General features: G+C 40.4%; 1 protein-coding gene across 1 annotated transcript; it reads right to left on the bottom strand.

Annotated features, from left to right (window-relative positions):
• Window positions 1–2,865: 2,865 nt before the first annotated feature.
• On the bottom strand, window positions 2,866–9,685 carry LOC146978077 (major histocompatibility complex class I-related protein 1-like). Its single transcript, XM_085790559.1, has 4 exons — window positions 9,630–9,685; window positions 9,166–9,434; window positions 6,080–6,335; window positions 2,866–3,205 (listed from the first exon to the last, which is right to left on the bottom strand). The coding sequence occupies exons 1-4, from the start codon at window positions 9,683–9,685 to the stop codon at window positions 2,866–2,868; spliced, it is 921 nt and encodes a 306-aa protein (XP_085646685.1).
• Between the last annotated feature and the right edge of the window lie 2,362 nt (window positions 9,686–12,047).

Raw genomic sequence — 12,047 nt, 5'->3', positions numbered from 1 at the left:
CGAGTGGGTTGCCTGGAACGCTACAAAGTCGTAAGTTGTGACTTGAAGCTGTAATTTACGATTTCAAAAGCCTGCCTGGAACGCAGCATTAGCCAAAACGACCGGATCGCTTACTTCTGCTTTAATGTGATACATTCAGTCAGATTCAGTTGAAATTCTAGTTGAGATAGGCTAAAGGTGAAACCAAATCATGCAGCAGTGACACAGGAGTAAAACCCACATTAAGTAAAGTGAAGAGTTGAATAAATATTAAATGTGATCCTACCTGTTGATGAACTGTGACAGAGAAGAAGAAACAAAAGTAATGTCTTCATTTTGTTTTGTTTTTTCTAACATCGCTATGTCCTTAGGTTGAAGTGTTTGAGCTTTTGTACGGTTACATTAGGACAACCTGGCGACTTTCTCCCTAAATTTGTCGACTTTCCAAATCCTCTTGGCAACTTATTTTAACAAAAGCCACTGGCGACAAATCAGCGTCTTGCCCCAGCCGCTCCGCCTAAAGTAGCCTACTGACGGACAGAGAGGAGATCCCGACAGTGAGTGAATCGCGCGTGCGCAAAGAGCACGTGCACTTTATGTTGAAGGAAATTTGACTTTCTGTCTGTCTCCACAAGGAACTGTCTGTACTCTACGTCGTTTAATCTAGTGGAGCCTCAGTTTGCATCTCCTGATTCTCAGTACATCTCTCCCATGTCAACAGCAGCAGGAGGAGTTGTCCTGAAGGATCCACAGCAGATTAGTTGGACATAGGCTAATCTGATTCCCACCCAACAGACTGTAAATCTGAAATGGACCTGATCATAGCACCATGAATCAGAATCAGAGTCAGTCACTTCCTTTCAAACAAGGAAGGATAGCTATCACATCTTTACATTTATAAACTGATTTCAATGTGAGCCTTACATCCATCCATATGTTAAGGAATTTTAAATTCTTGATTCTTTATACATATAGATAGATAGATAGATAGATAGATAGATAGATAGATAGATAGATAGATAGATAGATAGATAGATAGATAGATAGATAGATAGATAGATAGATAGATAGATAGATAGATAGAAAAATATAGATTTTTTTCTTTTCTTTTAATGCCTTTAATTGATAGCACAGTGGGGCTGCCCGATGCGGAATTTGAACCGGGGCCGCCTGCAGTGAGGACTACAGCCTTAACATGGGGCAGCAGCTCTACCATGTAAGCTAAACGCCGCCCCGAAAATCTTGAAGTTTTCTAAAGGGAAATAAATATGCAACACAGGAATTTTCCTCTTACATCCAGATATCATTAATTTACATTTAGACATGGAAATTCTGAAACACCACTTTATTTTCCCACTGAACAATCAGATCCCAAGTCTGAGACAGAGTTTTAGTTGATGCAGGTATAGAAACATCACACTGAACTTTACACAGAAACAACTGTGATGAACTCAGTGAAGCTGATTGACAGTGTGTTTAATTAGGTGGGTGATTCTACCTCAGTCTAAAGACAGATTGGTTATAGATGTGTGATAGATTTATTTCACATTTATGTACAGATCTAAATATACAGATGACACTCTCAGAGCTTCAGAGTAGAAAAGCAGCTGTCACTCAGACTCTGTTTACAGAAAATAATCCCAGAGCTTCAGGTTGGATTCAGGTTCTCAGTGAGTTCAGAGTCACCAGGAGCTGTAAAAGTCACAAACATGTTGTTAGTCCACTCATCATCACACACTGAACTTCCTGTCTGGACAGTTTAGTTAAAGCTCTTTAACCCACTGTAACGTTCATGTGTTCAGAGGCAGTAGAGGAAAAACAAGTTGTACTTACGAGGTGCAGGGAGTTCAGCTGAAAACAGAAGAAGAAGTTGACTTGTCAAACATTTTCATATTGAAGTGTAGAGTTTCATCAGACTCTGAGTCTTGTCACTTGTTGCTTTATCACATTTTGACTCAGTGTTGCAGCCTGGACACAAACATCCACTCAGCTGCTGGACTCTCTCACCTGTCTTCTTTTTGTAGACCAGAAATCCAACGACAGAACAAATGAGGACGACGACAAGAACAACCACTGCAACAACGACAGTGATGGTCGTGTCACTGGACTTCTCTGTTCAACAAAACACAAAGAAACAAAACCATCATCACACAATGTGCAGGTCATGTGTCACTTACAGCTGTAAGGCGACATTTATTACAAAGATACCAGAGTGAAGTGATTTCTCTCCTTACTGTTCTCAGAACAGTTCCCAACACATTTACAGATCATAAAAGCTCTTTAGGTGCAACAGTAGTGTCTCGTAAACAGTTCATCGATTAACTCTGACAAATGATATCTTTCTCATATAGAACAATACATTAAACTACACTTTTCTTTCTAATAATTTATGTACAGTATATATTTATCTTTTATATACACTACAGTCAAACATTTGGACAGACCTTCTCATTCAATGGTCTTTCTTTTTCTTAAAAAAAGAAAATCACTTTCTACATTGTATTGTACAAACTATGAAGGAACACATATGGAGTTATATAGCAAACAGTGGGTACGTTTACATGGACAGTTTCAATCGGTTTCAGAAAGGTTTGGGAGACCAAACATTTAGAAAGATACATGAAGTGATATGTCTCCATACTGGTAATTTACTGCCCCCTTGTGGAGGCAGCAGGTTATTGTCTCTGGAAACTTGTCAACCATCTCTAGTTTGTGCACAGTGCTGCCCTGCTGCACTTAGTTGATGAGGTTTATTAACCAAGAGATGAGCTGCTCAGATTTTAAACTACTGTATCTATGTTCACAACTGTTGTTGGAGATGAATTCACAGCTCAACTGTAGAACAAAGACTAAAATACCCAACAAACCACAGACATGACGTCACATTCAGGAGCTGCTGATGTCACTCTTACCCATGTTGGTCCTGATGTGAGCTTTGTCCAGTTTGGTGACGATGTCGTCCTTCACTCCAGAGAGCTGAAACACACAGTCGTACCTCCTCCAGTCTTCAGCTTTGACTGATGAGACGTCCAGGTCAACACTCATCTGGAAGGATCCATCATGGTTGGGGAGGATCTCTCCTTGGTCCACGTCCTCATGAAGCTCCTCTCCATCTTTGGTCCAGAACATCAGGGCTCTGTGAGGGTAGAAACCTGTAGCGTGGCAGCTGACTGGAGAGGAGGGAGTCTTCTGGAGGAGAGACACTGAGGGGGGGACTGGAGAGAGAGAGAGACAACAGGTAAGTTAGACTGGTGGTCGTTGGTCTCCACTACATGTTCAGACTCACACATTCACCTTCTGACAGCTCCACATAACAACAACAGCATCTCTCTCTTCTAACGGTGAAGAAGTGAAAGTGACTTCACTCACACTAACTGTTCACTGACTATCACCAGTCGACTGAGATGATGTCAGAGCACCAAACAGGTCATTCTCTCCTGATTGGTCAGGACCAACTCAGATCTTAAAAACAAGGTGATGTCAGACTGAGGAGTTATGATACAGTGGTGATTCAGTCTGATTGGTCGATATCAATATTGTTATGATCATCAAACTACATCAGGTCATGTGACTCTACCTGTTCTCATCAGAGAGTTCTTCCCATATAGTGGGGCGGATTAGCTAAACAATCGTTCACTTTGTGATAAAAGCATGAAATTTGGTGGATGTGTTGGTGAATATGTTTCAAACAAATCTGGATATTGGGCCACCTCAAAAGCGCCCCCTAGTGGCCGTGGCAGCCATTTGTTATGCGAATAAATGAATGATTAATATAAACTGCCCTTTTAATAATACCAACTGGTGATGTATTGTATATTGTTGGAAAGCCTGATTAGTCACCTTTACAACGAGGTACAGCTTGTAAGGATCGTGCATTCATGGAATGAGCAACGGGGCTAAACGTGTGGGTAGCGCACCCCAAAAATGTGCATCCCCTGTGGGGCAGATTAGCTCAATAAATCACAAGAATTGTTTATTTTGTGGTAGAAGCACAACATTTGGTGGATGTGTTTGTGGATATGTTTCAAACATTTTTGGTTTTTAAGGACCCTTAAGATGTCTACTTAAGATTTTTGCTTGTTTCCTGGGTCAACTAATGTTCCATGGGGGTTTTTTGCCGGTCATTTTGAATTTATGTCCGCACGAATGGCGAAAACGCCAATTTTCATAACTCCTAAACCAGACATCATACAAAGACAAATGAACACACTTTTTCATATAATTATGACACCAGGAATCAAATGGAAAGGTCACTGAGATGGTAAAACCACTCTTTATCAGAGAAAAATGAACTCTCGTGTAGTATTTTAGTATAAATTACTCAAAAAAAAGTTTGGAAATGTTTTTTCAGTCCATAATTTCTCCCTTTTAATAATTCCGGTTGGTGCTGTCTTTTGGACCGATGGAAAGCCTGATTACTCACCTTTCCAACGAGGTACAACTTGTAAGGGTTGTGCATTCATGGAATGAGCAACACAACTATATGGGTCATTCCATGAAATTTTTGGTAATAATTTATATTAATTATTATAAATATTTACCAATTTATCGGTGTCCCCTGATTTTATGTCAACCCTGTTACCCTAACCAAAAAACCCTTGAAAAACAATGGTACATCCCAGATTTGACATGATTGACAGGAGTTTGCATCATCTCTTACCCAGGATGCTAACAGCTCAGTAATAAGTAGCTTTCTCTCATCTCTTATGTGCTATTTTTGATGTTTTTTCAAGGTTGGACCGGGGGGGACAAGCATATAACGTCAACCCTGTTACCACTTTTTAACATATAAGTCTAAACAATTTTCTATTTCTCATAATATAATCGATATCTACAGGTAATTACCTTTCAAAGTACACAGTTTGCCCTTTAGCTAGCATTTATTTCAGCTAGCAATGGGCAAATTAGCTTGAAATAGTCAACCCTGTTACTGTCAACCCTGTTACCTTTGCAGTGACAATAGAATGTGTGTCCTGTCATCTATTACTCTTGTCAACCCTGTTACCATAACTTCAACCCTGTTGTTGTCATTAATTTGATAAAAATGGTTTTAAAAAATTGAATTTCAACTGTTACCATTATAGACTATATAGACTATATATAGAAAATATTCTCAATAATCTCTAATTAGAAATACTGTATATTGTAAAGTTTATGTCGGTAACAGGGTTGACAAGATTAGGAAAACATTAAAACTATAATAAAATATTAAATTCCACAGCCTGAGATGACACTACATAATTTCTTGTAATTTTAAACTTTCTTTGATTCCTGGCTACTTAAAACATAGCAATTAAATATAGTTTAAATTTTAACTTTTCAAAGTTGCAAAGTTACCAATTTCATGGAATGACCCATATGTGTTGGAGCGACCAATTTATTTATACTAAAATACTACACGAGAGTTCATTTTTCTCTGATAAAGAGTGGTTTTACCATCTCAGTGACCTTTCCATTTGATTCCTGGTGTCATAATTATATGAAAAAGTGTGTTCATTTGTCTTTGTATGATGTCTGGTTTAGGAGTTATGAAAATTGGCGTTTTCGCCATTCGTGCGGACATAAATTCAAAATGACCGGCAAAAAACCCCCATGAAACATTAGTTGACCCGGGCAACAAGCAAAAATCTTAAGTAGACATCTTAAGGGTCCTTAAAAACCAAAAATGTTTGAAACATATCCACAAACACATCCACCAAATGTTGTGCTTCTACCACAAAATAAACAATTCTTGTGATTTATTGAGCTAATCTGCCCCACAGGGGATGCACATTTTTGGGGTGCGCTACCCACACGTTTAGCCCCGTTGCTCATTCCATGAATGCACGATCCTTACAAGCTGCACCTCGTTGTAAAGGTGACTAATCAGGCTTTCCAACAATATACAATACATCACCAGTTGGTATTATTAAAAGGGCAGTTTATATTAATCATTCATTTATTCGCATAACAAACGGCTGCCACGGCCACTAGGGGGCGCTTTTGAGGTGGCCCAATATCCAGATTTGTTTGAAACATATTCACCAACACATCCACCAAATTTCATGCTTTTATCACAAAGTGAACGATTGGTGTAAAATATTGAGCTAATCCGCCCCACTAATAGTTCAAGTACATCTTCAGCCACTCAGGACACGAACGAGTTAAGACGTTCTCATTGCGTTTTATTCTCAATTTGTCAGCATCCCATCTCTGCTTGGTGACGACAGCCTGTGGTTTTGGAGCGATCCATGTCAGTGTCTTCAGGTCCATTGATATGAAGTCTTCTCCATCATAACCATACTGAAGAAAACCACTAACTTGTCCAGTCTCATCGTCCCATTCACATCCACTCAGCAGCTGTAAGATGTGGACACCTGAGACTGAGACAGTTAAAGGACAGATGATGTCTCCTCTGGTCAGATGATCAGTTTTACCTTCTTACAGTCCTGGGGCCTCATTTATCATTGTGGATACACGCTTTTTTACACGCTCTTTCCCCCATTTTGTGCGTACGCACTTTTCTCCGCCTAATTTGGGATCTATCAAACCAAAACTTGTCGGGAGTAAGTGCAAAAATTTACGACCAGGCCGACCATGGCGTACCGGCATTTACACGCTTTTTGAAGAACAAGAGGAATTGGCGACGCCGCTGCAGAGTCAGAGAACTGCAGTATGCGAGGGAGAGAGGAGCGCGGACACTGTTTGAAGTAGCAAGTGGTGGTGATGATGACCCCCCCCACCACCACCACCACCACCGCACACGTGTTGACGTCGGCACTTTACATGAAAAGCACAGCGACTCAGATTTTTCCCCTGTGCATTTACACTAGTTTGCTCCTAAATCCTGGCTTTATAAAACAAATTTCGTTTTCTTTTGATATCATATTGATATTTTTCCCCTGCATGTAGGCTACACCTCTTCCACAACCCGTCTGTCCAGTCTGGAAAATAATTACTGCGACGTGCGTGTGTTACGTAGCCAGACTGGACACACACAAGCAAGCAGCAAGTCCAATAATGTCGGCGCAAATCAAAGCAAATGAGAAAACATGATCGATATTTTTTGTGTGAATAATATTTATTGTATTTAACAAAAATGGGTGCTGCCCAACATCATTTTAGGAAAAGTCACAGACTGGTGGACTTCAATGTTTTTTTTTTTGTTTTGTTTTTTTAATATATAGCTATGCACAAATGAAAATCAAATCTTCCAGTGAACGGAAGTTGGGGGTTAGTGGAAAGGGGTGCAAAGTAACTGGCAGTGGAAACCCTGCTTTAAATTATTATGACATAATCTAAAATAAGGGGCAGAATAAATATGATTCTTCTTCTTTCTGTTCTGTTTCATTTAGATTTGGGAGTTTTTTTTGTTTTTATTGTAGCCTTTCAATGCAAGATGATGTTTCTGACTGATATTGCCGTGTTACCGTGTATCTTTCTTTCAGAGAAATTCTGCTTCTTCCTCCGCTCTCCGTCCGTCTGTTGTCTTCACCGTCTTCCACTGACGTCATTCCACACGTTTCCAGAGTGCACATGGCTACTTAATATGCACGTAACTGATTTGCATTGACCACATATGGTTGTATGGGGCCGTTTAGGGGGCTGGGTATGAGGCGTGTTCTCATCCACGCTTTTCTCAGGTCCGGTGTGATCTATCAAGGGAAATACCGTGCAGCCGTGTGTACGCGGAGTTTGATAGATCTGAAAAGAGTGTATATTTTTTGGTCGTAAGCACATTTTGCCTTTCCGTCGTACTGAAAATTTAAGAGGACTTTTACACGCTCTTTGATAAATGAGGCCCCTGAATTGCTCAGGATTCAAAAACAAATAAGTGATCACTTTTGTGTGTGTGTGTGTGTGTGTGTGTGTGTGTGTGTGTGTGTGTGTGTGTGTGTGTGTGTGTGTGTGTGTGTGTGTGTGTGTGTGTGTGTGTGTGTGTGTGTGTGTGTGTGTGTATATATATACACTATATTACCAAAAGTATTCGCTCACCCATTCAAATGATCAGAATCAGGTGTCCTAATCACTTGGCCGACTGTGAAATTTGGTGGAGGAGGAATTATGGTATGGGGTTGTTTTTCAGGAGCTGGGCTTGGCCCCTTAGTTCCAGTGAAAGGAACTTTGAATGCTTCAGGATACCAAAACATTTTGGACAATTCCATGCTCCCAACCTTGTGGGAACAGTTTGGAGCGGGCCCCTTCCTCTTCCAACATGACTGTGCACCAGTGCACAAAGCAAGGTCCATAAAGACGTGGATGACAGAGTCTGGTGTGGATGAACTTGACTGGCCTGCACAGAGTCCTGACCTGAACCCGATAGAACACCTTTGGGATGAATTAGAGCGGAGACTGAGAGCCAGGCCTTCTCGACCAACATCAGTGTGTGACCTCACCAATGCGCTTTTGGAAGAATGGTCAAAAATTCCTATAAACACTCTCCTCAACCTTGTGGACAGTCTTCCCAGAAGAGTTGAAGCTGTAATAGCTGCAAAAGGTGGACCGACATCATATTGAATTCTATGAGTTAGGAATGGGATGGCACTTCAGTTCATAGAATGAGTAAAGGCAGGTGAGCGAATACTTTTGGTAATATAGTGTATATATACACACATATATATCTGTATGAGCCATGAATAATCAGAGGACAATCATCCTTATATACTCATACAGATACAGATATATATAGTTTCATTCAATATATTCAGAGTTTCACTCAATATATTCAGAGTTTCATTCCATATATTCAGAGAGTTTCATTCAATATATTCAAATATTAATTTCCTGAACGGCATGCCATTCAGGAAATTAATATATATTATAATATATATATATGGCATGCCGTATATATTTCATTTCATTTCATTTCATTTTGATTTATTTCATTCATGGTTCTCACATAGTTGCACATATACATAGTGTACACATTTTCATCATGAATGAAAAGGAGCAGGATGAAGAAAAAACTTATAATACCTGCCCCTCATATATATCTGTATGAGCCATGAATAATCAGAGGACTGGATTTGTGGTTTGTAATGGTTTATATATTGCGTCAGCTTCTCAGTGACACAGTTTATTTCCTGAGGCCTCAACAATATCAGTGATTAAACACATTTGTACTTTCACTTTGAAGATTCATTGATACTGATTCAGTTAGTTATCATTGTTCAGTATTAAATATAACATAGTTCAGACTGTACCTACCTCCACTGTGGTTAAAATGCTGCTTGACCTGTTGAATCCTGGATCTTAAATGAGGCAGAAACCCAAAACACTCTATGTTGTACCACTGCTCATGTTCAGGGTGATCATCCAATGCTGTTTTCCACCAGTTCTGTTTTGGTTCCAGTGTGTTTTTGTTGCTGTCACAGTGACCAGCCTCAAGGTCATCAGTCAATACTTGAGCTACAAACTCAGGGAGGTTTGTTGGTCCAGAAGACAGAGTGGATAAACATTTCAGGCTGTGTTTCACTGTAGAACAGACAAGGTTTTTATGATAAATATAAACCTTCACTCCTCATAAATGTGATATATTCAGTCAGATTCAGTTGAAAATCCAGTTGAGATGAAAGTGAAAACAAATCATGCAGCAGTGTAACACAGGAGTAAAAATCCAGAGCTGAGCAGAAAGTAGGCTAAAGTGAAGAGTTGAATAAATATTAAATGTGATCCTACCTGCTGATGAACTGTGGCAGAGAAGAAGAAACAAAAGTAACGTCTTCATTCTGTTTTTCTAACATCGTTGTGTCCTCAGGTTGAAGTGTTTGAGCTCAGTAGTAGGTAGCCTACATGGTTACATTAGGACAACCTGGCGACTTTCTTCCTAAATCTGTCGACTTTCCAAATCCTCTTCTTGGCGACTTATTTTGACAAAAGCCACTAGCAACAAATGTAGCGACTTTCTGGTGTTTCTGAGACTGTGACGTGAGAGCACGTAGCCTAACCTACTGTCCTCAACGAGCACCGGGAGCTGCTGTGAGTCGCTCCAAAGCTACTGACAGACGGACAGAGAGGAGACCCACTTCACTCTGTGTCCCCACTGCAGGAGGTTCTGCAGGTTTGTGCTTCGTTGACCATATGAAGATGTTCCGATGGCGCCGAATAATAATACTTGATTGATTGGATATCTATCGGGTGACGCGTGTGTGGCAGGTGGCACCGAGTAGGGAAGGGGAGGTGCAGGAAGTTAAGCCGCGGTATAGAAATAAGCCTACCTGTAGAGGGAGCGAGAGTCTTTTGTTGGTTCCGGCCGGAGGAGTGAGGCAGGTGCACACCTCACTCCATGCGGGCATGCAGGGAAACCCAGGGAGAACTGGTAGGCTGAGGCCCTGTTTTGAGGGTTTATATCATTATGTTATTGTTTGATATGAACTGTTTTTTTTTATATTTTTCAGACTTGTTGCCCTGCTGGGGTTGTGAGTAGCTGGTAGCCGGTGAATGGGCAAAGTTCGGCAGACCAGGTATTTTAAAGTTGTGATATATGCCGTAAACAGTGTTGGGAACGTTACTTTCAAAAAGTAATTAGTTATAGTTACTAATTACTTCTCCTAAAAAGTAACTGAGTTAGTAACTCCACTACTTCACTATAATAGCAACTAGTTACCAGGGATTGCGTTACTTTTTCTTTCCAAGGGCATTTTTAAATTGTATTTTATTGTTTTCATATATTTCACTGATCGCAATTATGGAATGCGAGTGTGTGTTTTATTGAAAGCGAGGCTGGTGTGCCTATGAAAATAGGTTACAGTGGGTTTTTTAAGTGCTGTGGCTACAAGCAAATCTCATATTGTCTCTGTACAAAGACAACAAAGACCTTTTTAAATGTGAAAACAGTGGAGACCTATTCAAGATTTGCGTTTGGGCAACAATAACAGGAAACATCGAAATTAATTTATTCATGGCCACATTAAGTGAAATTATTAACTTTACCAATTATCCATCTGATTATCTGTCCTGCTGCGAGCACACAACTTCTCAGGGTATCCGCGGATCCTTAAAAAGTCTTAAATTCATGTATCTAAAATTAAGGCCTTAAAAAGTATTACATTTATTAGAAAATTCAAAGATCTTCTTAAATATATAATATATAATACACAGCGGGGTCTTAAAAAGTCTAAGATTTGAAAATCTAAATTTTAGGTCTTTTGTTGAATTTGTTGAATTATTGTGTTCAAGTCTTAAATAATTTTAGTCTCGCATTTGCCCCTAAAAAGAAAATACATGTGTGAACCGGGAAAATCACAAAAAAGAAAGATCACAACCTGCGATTGGTCAAAAACTACAAATCCCACAATTCTCTGGCCTCAACAGTAGTTACGTAGTTAGTGTAAGTAAGGGAGAGTGGAGCTGTCGGTGAAAAGAGGAAACAACGCCACGTCTGGTCCTGTTCTATGTTGTTCGTTCACACCGTCACCGTTTATTCGTTACGTCCGCGGTGTAAAAGGCCGTAACGCAAAGACGCGATTAGGCGCGAGACGCGGTAGACGCGACTTTTTTTTTGCGACGCAATACAACCGAGTTTTTTTGTGCGACGGGACCATCGCGTCTTCGTCTATTTCACGAGGAACGCTTTTTTTTCGCTCGAGTTGTGACGCGCGACCAAACGCGAGATACGCGATTTCTCGCTCGTTTTGACTTTGTGTAAATTCGCGTCTTCACGAGCCCGCCCATTTTCACTACAACAACAACATTTCTGCTCTCATCAACCATGGTTGAGGTCACAACGCTGCGCTGCAGCTGCTCTGGAAGAGTTCCGGGCTGATGAGCTACAGAGACTTTAGAGTCTAAAGGAGCAGTGCGTCGCTGTGTCGGACTGTTTGGATTTAATGAAGAAGCTGCACAGAGTCAGGTGAGCAGAAGCTCAGGACAAACACTTCGCTCCGGGACATAATGTAGCTACACCTCACATGTTCTTGTCTTTTACCTCAAGGAGATTAAAGTAGTGTCTGTACTTTCCCTCCGATCTCGGCAGCTTCCCTCTGCTAGTTTGTGTGTGTGAGGCTAAACTGCGTGCGCGTGTGGTTTGTGTACAAACTGAACACTGCCTCTGATTGGCTTAGCATAAAACCTTACTCTGCCTCAACCAA

Source organism: Trachurus japonicus, chromosome 11 (assembly GCF_045865225.1).
Source record: "Trachurus japonicus isolate A0001 chromosome 11, Traja_1.0".
Lineage (NCBI taxonomy): Eukaryota > Metazoa > Chordata > Actinopteri > Carangiformes > Carangidae > Trachurus > Trachurus japonicus.
This window is presented reverse-complemented; position numbering and strand designations above follow the sequence as displayed.

Excerpts from the sequence above, each read along its gene's own strand:
- LOC146978077 (XM_085790559.1), bottom strand. The coding sequence starts at position 9,685 with ATGAAGACGTTACTTTTGTTTCTTCTTCTCTGCCACAGTTCATCAGCA. Across the intron at positions 9,435-9,629 it reads AGTTCATCAGCAGGTAGGAT|AGTGAAACACAGCCTGAAAT; the intron begins CACATTTAATAT and ends TGTCTGTTCTAC. Across the intron at positions 3,206-6,079 it reads AAGATGTACTTGAACTATTA|TCTCTCTCCAGTCCCCCCCT; the intron begins GTGGGGCGGATT and ends CTGTTGTCTCTC.